We start from the raw sequence: 20,259 nt of genomic DNA on the forward strand, positions 1-20,259 counted from the left end.
GATAAAACACAGACCTCTAAACCACTGTATATAGGGTAGTAAATAACAAGACATCATACGCAACTCCCAAAATCTGCAGTAGAAAAGGTCACTATAATATATAGTGAATAAGGTGCATGATTATATCATTCCCACAATGAAATATTTAACAATTGCATCTTTTATAATCAACCAATATAAAGACCACATGCTTACAAGATAAGAGGGTGGAAACATAGACCATATTTTGATAGATAATTAAGTCATTAAATAAGAAGAAGAAAATAAGAGCATCTGGGTGGCTCAGTTAGTTGAGCATCTGACTCTTGGTTTTGGTTCAGGTCATGATCTCAGGGTCATGAGATCAGCCCTGAATCTGACTGTGCTTAGCAAGGAGGTTGCTTGAGATTCTCTCTCTCTCCCTTTGCCCCTCCCCCTGCTAGTGTGTGCACTCACGGGTGCTCTCTCTCTCTAAGATAAACAAATCTTTAGAAATAAATAAGAAGAAAATAGTCTATGAACTGATATAGCCATCTAGTAAAATTATATTAACATTTCAATCACTCCCTAAAAACAACTTTGTCCTAAGCATTATGTTCCTATTATTTGAGAAGTTCAGCAAAAAAGAGAATTAATTGTAAGACATACATGATAGATAAATCAATCAGCAAAGTAAAAAAAAACATAAAATGTATCTTCTTGAAAACACATACATATACACGGACACACACACACACAGAAAAAGTATTTATCATGAATTTACTTTCCAAACATAATTCTATAACATGTAGACAGTCATATTATGAAGATGCTCCTATTTGAATAGATGATGTTAAAGACCATAATATTTAAGTAAAAAGAACATATATGCTGTCCACATACAGAAAGCTAATAATGCATTGAAGATTTTACTATACCAAAATTGCACCGATGTAAATCTAAGTTTTGTGTGGCTATGAATATAGCTCTTTAAGTCCGGGCATTGAGAGTAAAACTTCATTTAGGATTTTTTTTTTTCATTTAGGATTTTTTAAACCATATGTCTTTATCTAAGTCATGATAGAGAATAATGTCAATGCTTTTTAGTTTCTGACTCGTGATCTTCTCTTTGATTTATAGCTATTCAATGTGAAAAAAAGCAGCTCTTGATTTGCTCTTTGTTTCTGCCTTGCAGCTTCCACTCCTATTTTTTTAAAAAAGATACTTGTTCTTTGTTGACTTCAATGATACACTCTCTTTGCTCCTGCTGAACAGCACGTGGCTTAACAGTGAAGCAAAGGTAACCAACTACAGGATAACAAAAAGGACAGTCAGGTTTCACAACAGCATGTTGTTCTTTCTGCATGTGTCTTAACGCCATTAAGTCATTTGGTCTCTATAACATCTCTGTATTCTTACCTTAGGATGAGAACTTGAGACACAGTTATGTCAAATAATTTGCTCACAGTCACACTGTAAGTAGCAGAGCTAAGCTGAATGCTGTGACAGCCCTTAACTGCTGTACAGTTTCCTGCCATCAACCATGTGAAGGCGGTTTACAAACTGTAAGACAGTTATATAAATAGAATAGTGTTCAGCTGAGATCAAGTTAACAAGTATCTTAAAGTGTAAGACACTATCCTATAAGGGGATTTGAAGATGAATGACAAAATCCTGTCTAAAAAGAACTTACTGAAGAAACATGGTGTATCATTATGAGGGATAATCTAGAGCAGGTGGGGAAAGTGTAACTACTGTATTTGAAATTTAAACAAGATATTCTGGAAACCCAGAAGGCAAATGTCTGCCTGAAGAACTTGAAGAAAGTATTTTTGGAAGGTATTTGAAAAAGGTCTTGAAAAATTCTTCATGATTTCTCATAGAGAATTCACATCAGTGAAATCATTTAAGAATGAAAGTTCTGGAAATCCAGAGAAGTGAGATAGGGGAAAATGCAATGGGGGCTGATCCTAGAATTAAATACAGGGGATAGGTAGCAAAGACCTTAGTGTCTTTTCTTCCTCAAGAGAAAGAAAGTGAGTGCGAGAGCAGGGGAAAGGAGACGGAGAGAGAGAATCCCAAGCAGGCCACATGCCCAGGGCCGAGCCAGCTCAGGGCTCAGTGTCACAACCCTGAGATCATGACCTGAGCCGAAATCAAAAGTAAGACACTTAACCAACTGAGCCACACAGGCACCCCTACTTGAAAACCTTCTAAGGAAGTCTGAGTTGAATTGTTTAGCTAATGGAAAACCATAAAATTGAGCATATGAAGTGTTCATTGGCAAGAACGATTTGGAGCAGGAGGCTATTTTAAGAAGACAGAGCAATACTTTAGGAGAGATATGAGAGAGGTTGAATTAGGACAAACGTAAGGGGAAAAATGCAGTAAAAAATGTATTAGGGATAGAATTGATCAGAAAAGCCAACCTAGTAGATACAGGAGATGAAACTGAAAAGATGAAAATGGAAAAACATTCAATAAGAGAAATTGTAAGGTAATTAACTTGGTTTGACATACAGAGGTGGAGGCACATGCTCCACAGCGATGTCTATGATCACTTCATGGGTTTCTTCTTCTAGGTCCAGGATCCCAAAATCTTTCCACTTCCTCTTCAGCAATTTGGTTTCTGTTAAGAAATCCTGTGATGTTTGTTTGGTTATGACCATTTAGTTTAAATAGCCTGAGTTTGCAGTGGTGAACAGTTGCAAGCTTTTCCACTAATTTTTGTTGATGTTAAATGCTGATCTCTTTATTAAAATATTAAACAATAACCAAATAGTGTATAAGTATATGCAGCTTAGAGACAAAGGCAAAACACACAGGTGTCAATACTTGCAGCAACATGATGCAGTAGGAAGAACTCCTCTCTTGTTCAGACCCTGGCTTTCCCACTTACTAGTATGCATGTTGGGCATTTGCTGGGTCTTAACGTCAGGGCTCCTTTCTGGGATGGTTGTAGATCACAATAATATATGAAAAGCATAAGGAAGGGCACAGTAAATGCTACTAATATTTTCCCTTACCATTTGTGCTCATCTTCCATTCTAATCAGCCCTTCTCTCCATCCTCGTGTGACTCATCTTGAACCATTCTTTGGGTTAAACTACCCCAAGGGCTATTCATAGTTTCCCAGCCAGCTAAGCATCAAAAGTTTTTCCAGGCCTATTCTCTGGCAGCTAGAAGTTTTTCTATTCCACAGCCAAAAATGATATATCCATTCTGCTTAGGTTGTTAGGGAAGAATGTGAGATGACCTTAGGCTGCATTCCCTGCATTCCCAATGCTCTGGAAGTTCCCATTCACGGTCTTTTCATTCTTTGGGGCTTTTTTCCCCCTTCTGTTGCAGCAAAGCTGAAAGGAGAAGAAACTATGACTGTCACCCGGGGTGTGTTGGCTGTCATCTGGTGATGAGTTTTCCCTATCACCCATTGCCTCTGCTAGGTAGCTTGTAAGTAGTGTGAAGCCTGAGGCTGTGACATTGGAAATATTTTTTTAATTGTAAAAATGTAGTTTTAAAATTTATATGAATTACAATTTGCCTTTCTTCTTCTCAGGGCACTTTAACAGGTTTATAGCTTTATCAGCTGGCTTCTGATTCAACTTGCTTTCATTAGCAATCTAAGTCTCTATTACCATTAACTTTTATTTTTATTATTTTTAAAGATTTTATTTATTTACTTATTCATGAGAGACACAGAGAGAGGCAGAGACACAGGCAGAGGGAGAAGCAGGCAGGTAGGTAGGTAGGTAGAAAGAAATAGAAGATCAATAGATAGACAAACATACAGGTGTATGTGTAGATGTATATGTATTCTCTAATATAATTCTCCCGGCACCCCTCAGAGATAGGTGCTTTTTGACATAAAAGGAAACTGAGGCTAATTGACATGAATTAATTTTTTGAGATTACAAATCCAGTGAATGTGAGAAGCCAGATTTCTACCCAGTTTTCTTTGAGTCCTATCACAGAATATTTTTTAAAGATCTTATTTATTTATTTATTTATTTATTTATTTATTTATTTATTTATTTATTTATTTACGAGAGGATGTGTGCACATGGGCGGTGGCGGGAGGGGCAGAGAGAGACTCTCCAGCATCCCCGTGTTGAGGGCAGAGCACCACAAAGGGCTTGAGCTCATGACCCGGAGATCACAACCTGAGTGGAATTTAGGGATCCCATGCGTAACTGACTGAACCACCTGGACACCCCCAGAATCTGTTTCTTTTATTTTGGTAACTGAAGGTACGTATTTAGCAAGGATTTTCTTTTATGAGAGGTCAGAATATCAGTGGGGCTACCTTTCAAGTATGAAGAAGAGTATATGTATATTTTGTGAACTATATAGATTTTTAAGCCTTCTTTTCACAGTTGATTCAGAGAAAGGGGGGTGGGTAATTGAGGTTGTTTTCCTGCAGTGGGTTTATGCTACTGTTCTGCTCGGGAACTTTCTCTCAGGCTTTGTAAGAGGCCCCTTTCATGGTGTGAAACTAACTAGTCCTTGGGGCACCTGCGCAACCGAGTTTGTAGTCATTTATTCCATCCTCCATCCAAATGAACTATGTATAATTTATCCTAAAAAACCAGTATATGTTCTAACTTTTAAGTTTGTAGTCACCCCAAAATCTTAATTAATCATCCTATTAATTTAATTCATTTTCAAAAAACATATTTTGTACGATTTTAGTTGTGTGTTCTTATTCTTTGTGGGTATTTGGTGAAAAGGTTAGGTAGGTCCAGCCAAAGGCTAGTCAAAATGTTTCCGTACTGGAGATTTAGATTGATCCTAATGCTGAGAGCAGCAAATGTGTTCATTATTTAAATAAGCCCAAGCTGCCAAATGAATCATAAAGGCAGCCGGGTGTCCTGTGCCAAGGTGTCATTTTCATTAAGTGTGAGATTGCACCTGAAGGACAGTTTAATTTGCAGCTGCTAAAAATATTTCGACAGAGTGATACTGTTACAAGTGGCAGGTGGTGCCCAAACGTGAATTTTGCAAGAAATGCCATCTGTGGGATGAGGTGTGGAAGACTGTCAAGGGGGTGGTAAAGGAGATAAAGGGGGGAAGAAAAGAGAGGTATATTTACTCAGCGTTTATTGCTAAGATCATGACTAAAGATCCCATGCTTCACATGATAGTATTGCCTCAAGATCATTACATAGATTATTTGTTCAGCTTCTACTATGTGCTCCAGGCGTTGCAAAAGTACCACAGTACCTGTAAAGACACTGTTTCTTCCCCACAGGCGTGTCATTTAAACTATCCAGATGAGAGAATCCTTTCCAGCTCTATTTACCTTTCATAGTGTTTACATTGCAGTTTGATGCTGGCAAGAGTAATGCACTTTGATCTGCTTAAAATGGATTTTGCCACTTTCTTTTGATGTTCAGCTTTTAGTTCACATCCACATCGATTTCCTGCTTCATATTGTAAGAAAAATTTTCAATTGTACAAGCTCAAAGATTTTGTTAAATCATCGTCTCTTGGGATTTTGTGAACTTTGCAGAATAGAGAACATTGAAATGTGGAAAGGCATCTAGGGATATTATCGTTGTTCACGTTATTTAAAGATCTGTATATGTGTGTCTATTAGTTTTGTGGACTTGGCCACATTGAAATCAGGCACTTGTACCTGGAGTCTGGAACGAGACATTCTCTGCCCTAATGGCCTACAGAATACAGATTTAGAAAGCAAAAGTAACTAGTGAGTTTGAGTTCTTCATTTCTGCCTGCCATTTGACGGTAGTAACTGAAAGTAGAATAGCTTCCTTTGTGAATACGATGAACTTTCTTTGGTTCTCAAGGAGAGCTAATAAAGTAGGTCAGTATGAATGAATTTGGGTAAAAGTTTTCCATGGGGAGTTTTTGATGACAAGGCAAGTTATTGAATTGCTTGTAGTTTTTCAGGACAGTGGTAATCTCTGACCTCCAACATATGCATTGTTTTTAGCTTCATAAAATGGAGAGACATATTTTCTGTGATTTTAGTCCTATTGATAGAATCTAATTTTGAAATATTGTAGAGTATTAATTTTACTATATTAATTAAGACAAAAGGATGGGATCAAAAACAGAAAAGTTTCTTCCATGTTAAAAGAACATTCATGAAAATTCAGGAGAACAGGGTCACTTGGGGGCTCAGTGGTTGAGTGTCTGCCTTTGGCCCAGGGCGTGATCCTGGAGACCTGGGATCAAGTCCCACATTGGGCTCCCTGCATGGAGCCTGCTTCTCCCTCAGCCTGTCTGCCTCTCTCTCTGCGTCTCTCATGAATAAATAAATACAATCTTAAAAAAAGAAAAAGAAAGAAAGAAATTTCAGGAGAACATTTTGAAAACCTGCTGTTGTGTAATAACTCTTAGAAATAGTTGCAATTTAAAGAAACATGTCCAAGCAGTTCTTTAATTGGGGATCTAAACACTGTTGGGGGCTGTTCTGCTCTTCCCAATAGCTTTAAAGAACTGTCAAAAAGCAAGGAAATGTGACTCTTCTAAACACACACACACACACACACACACACACTTTTACATAGTTTAGGAAATTCATTTATTAATCTATTCACTCATTTAGGAACCATGTTCTGTTTCAGAAATTATGCTTCACCTGGAAGAAATAATTGGGAAGAAATAGGGAGATCAGCTTACAAGAAGAGAGAGGAAAGAAAACAAATGATTAAAGAAGAGTTTTCTGGATTCTAATCAAGGAATATACGCCAGGTGCCAGGGAATGGTTGTGTGTTAAAAGGGGAAAGACAGTAGTACAAGAAGGTTTGGAAAAGGTGAGGCCAGAGGCAGAGAAAACAGTTTGAACGTGATGGCCAGGGGAGAAGAGATAAGGGCCTACATTTGCGTAGCTGCAGTGAGAGATTCAAAATGCTTCAGGAAATACTTTGTTATATATAGAAGCTGAAAGCGAGAGAGGGAGAGATGTAGGACAAATGCCTGTCATAACAAGTACAAAAAGGAAGATAATAGAAAAAGAATTAAATGTTATAAAAGAGATAAAAGGCAAACTTTCATGTTACATGAACTAAATGCCTGTGAAGATAGTAGATTGGGTATTTTCTTGAATGATAAGCAGATTCACCGAGCTATTGAAGGGAGACAGTGGTCCATCCTGCTAGAAATAGAAGTCCGAGTTAGTTTGTGGCTACCACTGACTGCCCTCAGTTTGTTTTCTATTTTAGAGACCCTGTGAATAGTGTAAGATTTCCCATTTTCCCCTTACGCTGGGAAGCTTGGAGCCAAAACCGTGGTCCGTGTCACATGCACGTGTTGATGAATGGAGCATCTACTTTTAGAGTTGTTACTGGCTCACAGTGACCTTGGCCTTTCTGCTTCCACATCTTAGTTCAGGCGACGTTGTCATACTCCGTCAAACCTGAAATCTGTTCTGGAAGTTATATAGTTAAAGCTATTATTAGTACTTTCTCCTATAGCACTGTATGGATGGCTTAGAAGAAACAGTTGATACACGTAGAAGACCAGTTAGATGATTCCAAAAGTGTAACTGTAAAGTAAAAAAGAACACGAATTGTACAAGCCACATTAAGAGTATAAAACAGGGAAAGAAGTGGCAAAAATAGCAGCAATAAGTCTGATAATAAATTAAGAAGGCAAAACAGAAGTCCTGTAGGAAATGGAAGCAATTTAAGGCAAAATAACATTTTATATGTAGACGTTGATATTGACATTAGCCAAAATGGAAAGGTAGGAGCTGAAGCAGTTTTAAAAGAAGTGTAGGTAAGTTCCTTACTAGTCATGATGAATTAAAATTGCAATGAACTACTTAGGTAGAAAATTTAAGCCAAAGGTTTAAAATGCAGACTTGGATCTAGGAGGAAAATAAAGGCTGATACAGCACAGAGATACTTGAAGTTCTAAAAGTGAATCAATTCCCAATGAAAAAATTCTAAAAATATAACAAAATTAAGAATATTGAAGTAGTGGAAGAAACACCTGGCGAAGTCTTCATTTACAGGAGTGGAAGGCAAGGAAAAGTGCCCAAAAAGACAGGACTTTTGGAAGCATCTATATTTGGGCATTTAGGAGAGAGGAAAAGGAAATAAAGGAAATAGTGAAGGCTAGATAATGAGCAGTTGGGGTTCAGAGCCGCAGAAGCCACACACCAGAGAAACCGTGAAAACCTTCAGTAAAGATTTTATTGTGCCAATGGCTACAGACAACCAAGGAAGGATGAGCAGCCAATTCTGTTCGTCGATTTGATGGTTTCTATTGATTATCAGTAGAACACTCTCAGGGGTGAAATGCCAAAAGCTAGACAGACGGTAAAGAGTTGAGGAGTCAACAGAGCAGTGAGTCTGAGTATGAGCGCTCTGTCAAGGGGTCGTAGGGTTTAGTGGGTGCAAGAAGCACAGCAGATTCTATAGCACAGTGTCGATGGAAGTTTCCTGTTTTCTTTTGTGGGGTAAAACTATTTTAAAAAGAAATATTTGGCACAGAATCATTTAAAAGGGAAAGATTGAGAAGCCAAAAAAAAAAAAAAAAAAGAACCAACTTCTTCCCTTCATTTTGCAACTCCCCATTTGCTAGATTTCTTCCTGTTTTCATCGCTTTTCTCGCTGCATTAGGTTTTGTCTTCTCTTCTCTTTGGACCCTACACCCCACTGTCGAGTTAAAATAACTTCAACTCTAGTTCCCATTTCTTTCCTGAACTTTTGCATTCCCTGGCCTGTGGGACAAGTTTACAAGCATCTCACTTTAAAAGCAGCACAAAACTGAGCTCATCTTCCTTCTCTAGTCCTTTATCTATCCTTTCTTGGGCGTTCCTATCTCAGTAAATGATTCCTATCCAACCAATTTTTAGATCAGACATTACTTTAATATTTCCAGGTTTCCCCCCTACTCCCTACATTCAACATCTCCTCAGTGAACACAATCTATTGATCGTGCTTCACATCATCCTCGCCTACGTCACCATCTCTGCTATTCCAGCCCAAATCACCAGCCTCCACAGTGGTCTTCCTGCCTTCATCCTTGCCTTGCTATATATTTTTTTCTATAGCAGTCACAGTGATCTTATTAAAATAGAAATCTGATAATGTCATTACTAGGGTTAAAATACTTCAGTGGTTTCCCTCAAAGCCACGAGGCCAATATGTTTCTGAACAACACTTCCTTCTTATTCTGGCTTCCACTTAACTTTCTGTCCTCCTCTCTGACCACCTGTCTCTTCATTGACTACTGTTTGTGTGCACAACCTTGCAGTTTCTCTGACCTTGCATGTGTTCCTTCTACCTGGGACATTCCTGGTTACTCTTCAGGTCTTGAATTACAGGTCATATCTTCTAAGAAAAACTTGTCCTAGTGACAAGTTTTAAGGCAAGATTAATTTTCCTTTCTATTTCCAACTGCATTCTTTCCCAAATTCTTATTTTTGTTCTTTTTGTGCAGTGTAATAATCGCTGTTTAATCGTTGGCATTCCCTCGCAGATAGAAAATATTTCATCATAGTATCCCCTAATCCTCCACAATCCAGAGCATACTGTAGGTGTCTATGAAAGATTTGATAAATGAAAATACAGATGGTGAGTGATTGTGCGAAGAATAGAGATTGTTAACGGAGCAATATTTTGTCGATTATTGGATTGAAAGCAAATAGAGGGAGGCTTTGGGCTTAGAAATGAGGAGAGATCATTTTTCTACAGAGAGAAAGAAAAGGAAAACTGGAGATCAGGGTAAAGGAAGGAACAGGAGGAAGTTCACATTTAATGGTTTTGGTTGTATCAATATAGCAAGTAAGTCCATCTTTGGAGAGTTAAGAGAGAGAGATCGTACCTTAGTTGGCTTGAAGACAATCAGAATGATATTATTCTATTGATTTATTTTTAACAGATTTTATTTATTCATGAGAGACACGGAGAGAGAGGCAGGGACACAGGCAGAGGGAGAAGCAGGCTCCATGTGGGACCCCAGGACCACGCCCTGAGCCAAAGGCAGATGCTTAACTGCTAAGCCACCCCAGGCATCCCCAGAATGATTTTAAAGAGTTGCTGCTAATAAATCTATAGTACTCCACTAAAAGTCAATAAAGTAATTCCTTAGTAACACTAGGATTCTTGTTTGGGATAAATAGCCTGAGTTAATAAGTAGCACATCCATTTACTATGATGATATGATCATCCTTGCTTAGATACAGGGACACAGGGAAAAAAAGTTCTGGGGTCTTGTAAGGCAGGTGCAGTAGAGGTTCAGGAGCCCAAGGGGTTTGAGGATAATAGGGAAGGCAATTAGAATGATTGATTAGAAGGTTTGGATTGGATAAAGAGGGGAATTCATCAGGGAGAAGAGAGATAGACTAAGAGAATAGGAGGAAGGGTACAAGGACAAAATGTAGTAAGGAAGGGGAAGGTGAAATTTGAGGCATTGAAGACAAGAGTTTTCAGAAGAGATTTTTATCATAGAGAAGATTTTGTAAATTTAAAATAGGAGAAGAATGAATCCTTTTAAATTTTCAGAAGAGATTAACTAGAGACCTATTTTATTTTGAAATAGGAATGAATGCTTTTCCAAGTACAGAACATATCCTGAAGGTCTTAAAGACAAAATACATTAGATTGATATTGTTTTTCTTGATATTCTTATTTTCTTAAAATGGATTTGTCCTTTTTCCCACATATAATTTATTTTTTGCTGTTTCTGACACTATGTCAGACTTAATTTACCAACAAAGTCCTCCATGCCTATAGTATCAAATATTTAAGGAGAGACATCCTAGACCCTTTCAACAATGAATGTGGTTGATAATTTGCTTGAATTATTTCTCACTAGAGTCCATGCTTGTAAAATGATTATTTTCTTCAGATATTTTAGAGAGTGAAACATGATGTTTGGTAACATCTTCTGTGATGCCCAGATACCAAACTAAGAGACTATCTGTACATGTAAAATATTGTTTGCTTTGTTGTCACTTTTGTGCTTCTGACTTTTGCTAGAATATAACTTTCTTTTTTTCCTAAGATTTTATTTACTTATTTGAGAGAAAAAGAAAGAGGTAGAGAGAGATAGAGAACATGACTAGGGAGAGGGATAGAAGGAGAAGCAGACTCCCTGCCGAGCTGGGACCCACCTCCCACCCCAAGGTGTGGCTCCATCCCAGGACCCTGGATCATGACCTAAGTTAAAGGCAGACACTTAACCTATTGAGCTACCCAGGGGCCTCAAATTATAACTTTCTGAGAATAAGTGATATATATTATTCATTTTGTTTCCTACACAGTGTCTTAGACATATTTGTGAGCAAATATAATAGCTGGATTTAATTACTTGAAATTCTCTTAAGTTATGCAATTATTTGTGTGAACAACTACACTAATTTGGGAGGTAATATTAGATGAACTTCTCCTTTTTTTTTAAAGATTTTATTTATTTATTCATGAGAGACACAGAGAGAGGCAGAGACACAGGCAGAGGGAGAAGCAGGGTACATTCAGGGAGCCCGATGCGGGACTCGATCCCAGGACCCCAGGATCACGCCCTGAGCTGAAGGCAGACGCTCAACCACTGAGCCTCCCAGGAGCCCCCAAACTTCTCTTTTAGTGCTCTAGTATTAAAGCAGAAGAATATATGATTTTTTTAATTCTAATTTTGTTGCTGAATTATGAGATCTCCAAATTTAGCATGTGAGTGAGGCTTCCTTTCATTATTATCATCACATAATATATTTGTTAACATTTTATAAAGTGTTTCACATGCACCATTTAAGTTTAAAATATGTGTTTTTATACGAACTATTTGTGATAAAGTGAATAGAATCCAATTTGAAATAAATCAGTTTGGGGACACCTGGGTGGCTCAGAGGTTGAGCATCTGCCTTTGGCTCAGGGCGTGATCTCGGATCTTGAGATCCAGCCCCACGTAGGGCTCCCTGCAGGGAGCCTGCTTCTCCCTCTGCCTGTCTCTCTGCCTCTCTCTGTGTGTCTCTCATGAATAACTAAATAAATCTTTTTTTTTTTTAAAAAGAAGAACTCAATTTGAAATAAACCCAATGTAAAAATTAGTCCTCTTAGATCTGAGAGCTAAGAGCCCTGCCAAAATGTTGCAAGTGTCAGAACTGAATTCTTTGATGTGGAGGTCTGTGCTCTCTATGCGCACACACAAACACACGCACACCGCTGCGTTTCTCAGAGCGTAACGTCATCAGTGTGGTAAGAATTCTTTGATCTGTAACATACCAGTTCCTACCATGTCCCATTAGTTATTCTGCTCATTATTCCTGATGAGACAAACATGTACATACAAACATATGTATGTATATGAATAAGTTTACGAAGAAAGCTTTGTGAAGAAAAGCAAGCTTTGCGATAATTATGAAGATTGAAGTAGTATATTATTTTACGTATCTTATAAAAGTTCTGGTGCTAAGTGAGTCCAACTTTTAAAAGTTGTTTCCCCACTCTTAGGCCACTGGGCACACTGAACTTTAAATGTGAATAGGTAATAATGGTATATTTCCCATTACGTACAGAGTCTGTATAAGTTCCCTGAGTGGGATAGTGGGGTGCGGCCCTACGTGCATGGTCCCAGAGCAAATGTTAAAAGAAAGTAGGAAGGTTACAAGCCCAGAACACATGATGGCGATGATTGTACCCAGGTGTAAAAGTTAGGACGAAATAACATGGGGAAAGCTAGTTTCAGGGTTCAGACCTCTTCACTGGTATCTCAAGTACGGTACTGACCCACGTGCGCATATTTCATTTCTGACTCAGTAACATAATATAGCATGGGAGTAAAGATGGATTATTGTAAGAATGTAAATACCTGCAATGTCCTAAGTGCTTTCAGTGAAATGAACTCAGCTTCTTAACTATATTACATCTTAAAGCAATGAAGCTATTGTATACTTTTATATGTTTGTAAGCATCACAACCACATCAACCCAGGTATTTACAAAGTTTTATTTTGTTTTGTTTTTAAATGTGGCTCTAAACATTGCTAATATACCTTCTGCATAATATAGCCAGTCTTGTTTCTTTTTTATTTCTTTTTTCTCTCTGCTCCTCCTTGCACAGATACTCTCTGAATGGCCACTGTGTTTTAACCTTTAGGATCATAGCATCAAACAAAGCGTGCCATGTCCTTGTTCTCCTGGCATTTATATTCCATTGGGGTGGGGAGGGAGCTAGGCAATAAACACATAAGATTAGAGACAAAGAAAGATCAAGTGTTTAATAATGTTAGGAAGAGAAATAATGCATGAAAAAATAATAACCCAAAGTAAGGATTTTAGTGCTGTAAATAGAATAGTCAACAAAGATCTGTCTGATAATGCAATATTTGAAGAGAGACCTGAGTAAAAGTAGGAATCCAGTCATTCTGATTTGTGAGGTCAGAGTCACACAGGGAGGAAAATCTGAGGCAGTACTGAGAGTACTTGTTTGAAAAGCAGAAAGGAAGTGGTGTGGCTGGCTAGGACCAAGTAGGCAAGGAAGGGTAGGTAGAGAAAAAAGGCTAGCAGAGACCAAATCATAAATGAGGTCTGATCGCAGGAAGGATTTGTTTTATTGTTCGTGATTTGGGAAGATACAGGAGGGTTTAGAGAGGGAAGTGACATACTGGAGGTTCATTCTGACTGTTGTGTGGAGAAATAGAATGGGATTGGCAAGGTAGAAACCAGGAGGCTGCGAGGAGTCCAGCACTGGCCATGGTGGCCTGGGACAGACTGGTCATAGACGGCATGGGGAGAAAGCTGATGGATGTGCCGATGCATAGAACGGGGTTGTGAGAGTCAGAGAACTCAAGGTGGATCCAGAATTCCAGAATACAGAGGTGGCTTGAGTACATGGTAAATAATGTTGCCATTTACTGAAATGGAGAGGGTTTGTTTTTTTATTTTATGTGGATCTCCCCTCTCATCCAGTCTTTGCTGAAAACTATAATAGACCGATCTGTACTTTGATTTAAACTATTTTATAGTTGGAAGGAAGAATAACAATGATGATGGCAGTAAGCAATATTTGATAGCACTTACATATTTTAATATCCAGGAATGCATTTGTACAATGTGGTCACACTGAGAATTTCTGCACCTACTCCTAACTTTCCAAAAAATAATTAAAGAAATTTTTTTGCAACATAAGGTGATTTCTAACATACTTTAAAATACATAATTATGAATAGTAATAATTCTTTTTTGCAACATAAGGTGAATAGTAATAATTCTTTTTTGCAACATAAGGTGAATTCTAACATACTTTAAAATACATAATTATGAATAGTAATAATTCTAATAATAGTAATAATAGTAATAATGTAATTCTTACATAATTATGAGCTATGGAAAGATTAATTCTTGAAATATGTCAAAAAAGAAGTGAAGAGAAAGTGAAAATGGACTGTAATGAATGGTATTATTTATCTAACTGTGAATTAATATATATGCTGTAATTTTTCTATCAGATCCAAGGTTCATCAGTGCCCACCTCATCCCGGAAAGTGACAACCCTGAAGATGACAAAGTATATTTTTTCTTCCGTGAAAATGCGATAGATGGAGAACACACCGGAAAAGCCACTCATGCTAGAATAGGACAGATATGCAAGGTGAGGTAAAGAAAAAAAACAATTGAGGAGGGTTTCACTGTCCAATTATGGTTTTATTTCTTTTTCTTTTCCACCTGTGTGCAGGTACAATGAAAAATGTGGCTGAAAATTTTGACTGATCACTGTAAATATTAAATGGTAAAAAATGACTGAAAACATAGTTGCTTATGAGTGACTCTTCATAGGCAAACATGTAGGCAGAGTTGGTGATAAGTTATTTCAAACTTACATGAAACTATCTTTGAAATCTAAAGAAACATTTTTTCATGTTACCTAGGAAAACATACTTTTTATATTGTCAAACATAGCATAGTTTCCTACAATGTGTAACTTTTGAATGGATATTTGTTGTTGGAATAGTTTGATTTTATAAATTGATTATAGCATCCTAGACATGAACATACATATACGATTGTGAAGTTCTGAACTTGGAGGTAATTCAAAATTTTGTGACACAAAATTGAGTATGATATTACATTATACTGTTCATTCAAAATTCAAAATTCAAAATTTTGTGACACAAAATTGAGTATGATATTACATTATACTGTTAGATATATAGAATAAAAATTGCTCAATAAATGTTTATGGATTAATTAGTATCAATGTGAAGATATGATAACAGTACTATCCTTTCCCTCTACACTGTATAGTACGGGATATATATGCAGTATGAACAAAACCAACTGTTAATATATATTCAAGCACTTTTCATCTCAAGAAAATCACAAAGCCAGATCCAATAATTGTCTTCAATGGAATTTTCTTTTTCTAAGAAAATAGGAAATTTTTGAAAATCTCTATTGGGGGAGTTAGTTAGCATCTTGCCTACCCTAATCATGATCTAATTATTTATCTCTAGTATATTAAGTAACTAGAAAACTAAAAGTTTTAACAATCTGGAAACATACAAAAATATGTGAAATTATATGAGAATCTATTATCCAAAAAATGTAAATCATATTTAAAAGCACTGCCTACAAGAGTTTAAAAAAATCGTTATAGTATATAGAATTATATAAACAAAATATAAATCATTGTTATGTTTCTGAAGGAATACTTGTGTTCCTTCAAACATATGCACATAAATATTATTTTAAAAGACTTTAAGTTACCAGTAAACATATACTATAGCAATATAATTTATTGCTTCATTAAGTAAAAATTCAGTTTTGTTATCAGTTAGGAGATAAATGAATTTCTTATATTAAGTTTTATGCAAATACCTTTTCATTGTGCTATTTGTAAAGTCAAAATTATTTCAGCTGTTCAACTTACAAAATATCCAGTGTTGATATACTTTTGTTTGAGGCCTATTTTCAGTATGGGCTCTGAGGTGTGCGTTTAGTCTTCCATTCAATAAATACTCATTAAGTGTATCACGTCCCAGTGTGTTCACTGTATGTTCTAAGCCATTCCTTGAATAAAGTTTGAGTGAATAGATTTGACCAAAAGTATAATAAGAAAACATAGTTACTTGGATCTATAATAAAAATACTTATATTTTGAAGAAGAAATTGTATATGTTTCAAGATACAAAGATAAAGAGAAATATCTGAAATTATCATTCACATGCACATTTCTTAAAACCAGTGTTATCTCCTTTCAGAATGACTTTGGGGGGCACAGAAGTCTGGTGAATAAGTGGACAACATTCCTCAAAGCTCGTCTGATTTGCTCAGTGCCAGGTCCAAATGGCATTGACACTCATTTTGATGAATTGCGTAAGTTGCCGATGATGTGATACAGAGAGTATCTGTTCAGACATTGTCATAACCACCAAAATGCAACTTTTTCTAATTTTGTTTTCAGAGGATGTATTCCTAATGAATTCTAAAGATCCTAAGAATCCAATTGTATATGGAGTGTTTACAACTTCCAGGTAAACAATTTTTTACTACCTTATTAACATAGAAACTTCGTTTCCTTTAGGTGCTTTGCAAGTATCCATAATTTTTGAAGACACATTACTGAAAGAACAGTCTTGGCTTAAACTTTGAGTTTAAATAAGTTATGACCTACATAGTTGTTTAAAATAATAAATTTCAGCAAAGAATATCATCACCATAAATAGGATGAAAAATGTGTCATGTCCTATATATAGCTTTGACTTTAAAATCTGAGTGAAATGTAGACTATTCTGAAAAGCAGAAATCTGAGTTTTGATCAGAGTTTGTAGAGCTATAAACTGCAGGTAAAACACTTCCTCTTCTCCCTTCTTCCTCCACCCCTTTAGCCTCACCCTCTTCCTTTCCCCTTCACCCATCTTCCCAAGGCTCTTGCTGTCAATCAAGCAGTAATTATCTCCTGACTATCTCATTCAGTATAAAAGTGATATTACCTGGAGTTGTTAAACAGACATTAATTCATTTCTTCTGCTTCCTCATTGCTTAGTGCAGTGGTTCTCAGACATCCCTTTGAGCATCCATCAGAGTTGCCCAGAAAGCATGCTAGGCCCTCCCCGCAGAGTTTCTGAATCAGCAGAAATAGGATGGGTGCTATTTATTCCTTTATGAAAATATCGTTATTCAATTCTATAAATATTTACGGAGATTTACTATGTGTCAGGTACCATTCATCATGTAGTTGATGTTACAGAAAAGCAACCAGGCATCTTTCTTCCCTCATGCAGCTTGCCCTCTACCAGACATTGTATGGAAGAGTTTTCTAATAATCAACTTGAAAACACATGTTTTTCATTTGGTATGATTTATATGTAAGTTTCTGTGGTGAAATACTGGTTAAAAGATAATCATTCCGTATCTTAAGTGTGCACAACTGTTTTATATCTCTCAAGCTGTATTTATATGAGTATAATAAAATGGAAAATTGTGGCAGCTCATGGCAAACTTCTAGTTGTTTCAGGTACCTGATTTTTGTCAACAAAATGATGGTGATAATTGCTATAGTACTCCACTTTGATTAGGATGTAACAGCTACTAACTTAAAATAATTTTTTGAGTTAGGAAGAGATTGCTTTAAATGCCTTCACACAAATCAGACTTTGTTACTGGCTGTGATGCTTTTGGTGGTTTGGGAATTTAAAATAATGCAATGTGACACACCATTTGACATTAACTATTCATTTTCTGCACCAGTTTCAGGTTATTTTATAACTTCTTTTTTTATGACTTCTTAAACATTCTTGCCTGCTTAAAAGTTCTCTGGTTTCAGTAATCATGCTTGAGGCTTAACATATTACCATTGTTTATATTTTTATTTCTATTTGATATCAAAATTAAACATTACTTTTTAGAAGATCATCTCTATGTGTTTTCCCACCAAAGTTTATGTATATGAATATGTATCTTCATATCGTATATTGTCTACACATGATGTAAATATATGTACTGTGAGTACTAATGATGGTTTCGTCTATGCCTTCTATTTTTCAGTAATCAGAATTTGTTCCCTTGTATATTGCTAAAATATTTACACATGACTAAAAACAATCCCAAACATTTATTTGAGATTGAATTTACATTCAAGTTTTGATAATTGATATCTGATATTTAAGAACTTAGAACAACTTAAAAACAGTTGTCTTACCACTGTATATGGATGAAAATCTGTTTTATTTCTGTTTCTCTTTTTTAGTAACATCTTCAAGGGGTCAGCTGTGTGTATGTATAGCATGAGTGATGTGAGAAGGGTGTTCCTTGGTCCATATGCTCACAGGGATGGTCCCAACTATCAGTGGGTACCTTATCAAGGAAGAGTCCCCTACCCACGACCAGGAACTGTAAGTGGCCTAGGTGTTTAATTAATTACTTTAATTAATTAATTAATTAATTAATTATTTTTAGTACTCTCTATACCCAATGTGGGGCTTGAACTCACAACCCCGAGATTAAGAGCTGTATATTCCTCCAACTGAGCCAGCCAGGTGCCTTCCTTTTTTTTTTTTCCTTCCCTTTTTAATGTTTTTTTTAATTTACTTATGGTCCAGGTGTTTAAAATACCAAAGAATAAATTTTTGCTGAAGGTTATAAAAAGCAGCTACAAACAGGTATTAACTATAGATAATGTAAAACAAAGGTGCCAAGACTATAAACAATGGCAAAGCTAGGATTTTTTATGATACTGTGGAATTCTACATTTAAAAATATGTTTTGGGGTGCCTGGGTGGCTCAGGGGTTGAGCGTTGCCTTTGGCTCAGGTCCTGATCCTGGGGTCCCGGGATCGAGTCCCGCATCGGGCTCCCGCAGGGAGCCTGCCTCTCCCTCTGCCTGTCTCTGCCTCTCTCTCTCTGTGGTTAAGTTCAGTGCTTACCAGTCATTAATACCCATAATTTTTGAGAAGTAGAAAGTGAATGGTTAGCCTTATTTATTTTCTTTTCTGAAAATGGCCTTCCTGGAGAGTTGAAACAATTAGGATCTGTTCTTCCTAGTTATAATGAAAGCTTCAAGGATTGCCTAGTAAATAGGAGGAAGAAAAGTCTTTAAATCAATATTATTGTCCCATGGGAATTTGGCGCATGCCCCAAGTAGGTAAAGAAGATATGCAAGAAAATCTCAGCGAGAGCAGGGCCTAGATGTTTTAACCGACACTCTCTGCTCTTGCGGACCTTTCCCTCTTCCCTCCAGCAGCCCCCGGGCACATTCAGGCTTAAAAAAAAAAAAAAAAAAAAGAACTCAAAATAAAACCAGCTTTGACTCTGCAATTTAAAGTAGGAAGGAAAAAAAGGAGAAAAAAATAAACCAAAAACCAAAGACCTCAATATGGTAGAAAATAAGTGAAGTTATCAGTGATGATGAGGCCATAGTAAGCGGACTGCCCACCCGCTTCAGTGCAACATCTCTCATCCTAAGAAGTGTTAAGGCAATAATTCCCTGTGATGAAATAATTTACATTTGAAGTTTTAGCCTTTTCTTTAATTTTACTTCCGTTTTGTTTGTTCTGTTAAATTCCAGTAATTTATGTTTTATACATTTTATTGAATGTGAGGCTTTTAATCTTGTTTTTCTCTATAAACTCCTTTATGAGCAAATTGAAAATTCTGCATTTCATAAATATTACTTCTAGTCGATAGTTCTTGTAGATTAAAAATTTTGTAGATTATTGTCATTTCAGAAGAATGAACAAACAAGGCGAAATATTGATTATATGAAGTCAAATGAGTTTTACAAAAAGCACAAGATATTTATTCTATTTCTTAATGGCAAACTGCTTTTACTTTGTTGGTGGTGAGTTTTATATCCCTGTGGCTGTTTATATCTCTATGGCTCATTAATGCCAGGGTATTCCCAATATAACTGGACTCTTTCTGATTTCACCTCAACAAATATGGAATTCCTTCAGGGGACTAGATATTGTAGTGCTTGTTTGGGGGTACAAAGGTTTTGATCTTAATATACATAATGTATTTGCAGTTAATGATAGACGTTAGAAGTTACTATGTGTCAGATTCTATTCTAAGAGATTTATATACACCTATATTATTTATATGTATTATGTATCTTATATTCAAAAGCCTAACTCTTGTTCCCTTTTCACAGATGGGCCTCTGAGGCAAGGGGAGGAATGAGGATTCAGTTCAGGCAGTTTGATTCTAGACCTGTGTTCTCACTTATGACTCACAGAGAGTTGCTAAAACATGAGAGGTTAAGTCACATTGTGCACCGAGTTGTTTCTTTTTTTTTTTTTTTAAGATTTTATTTATTTATTAATAAGAGACACAGAGAGAGGCAGAGACACAGGCAGAGGGAGAAGCAGGCTTCCTGCTGGGAGCCCGATGCGG

The 20,259-nt window shown here is 36.5% G+C and overlaps 1 protein-coding gene across 17 annotated transcripts in view; it reads left to right on the forward strand.

Moving 5' to 3' along the window:
* SEMA3A (semaphorin 3A) overlaps positions 1–20,259 on the forward strand; it is a 454,575-nt gene that overhangs the window by 397,564 nt on the left and 36,752 nt on the right. For all 17 annotated transcript variants that reach the window (XM_077863814.1, XM_077863816.1, XM_077863815.1 and 14 more), the window contains 4 exons: positions 14,377–14,519; positions 16,129–16,243; positions 16,332–16,401; positions 18,117–18,261. In XM_077863814.1, the coding sequence (XP_077719940.1) occupies positions 14,377–14,519; positions 16,129–16,243; positions 16,332–16,401; positions 18,117–18,261 (473 nt within the window). The remainder of the gene's footprint in view (positions 1–14,376; positions 14,520–16,128; positions 16,244–16,331; positions 16,402–18,116; positions 18,262–20,259) is intronic.

Source organism: Canis aureus, chromosome 21 (genome assembly GCF_053574225.1).
Source record: "Canis aureus isolate CA01 chromosome 21, VMU_Caureus_v.1.0, whole genome shotgun sequence".
In the NCBI taxonomy this organism is placed as follows: Eukaryota; Metazoa; Chordata; class Mammalia; order Carnivora; family Canidae; genus Canis; species Canis aureus.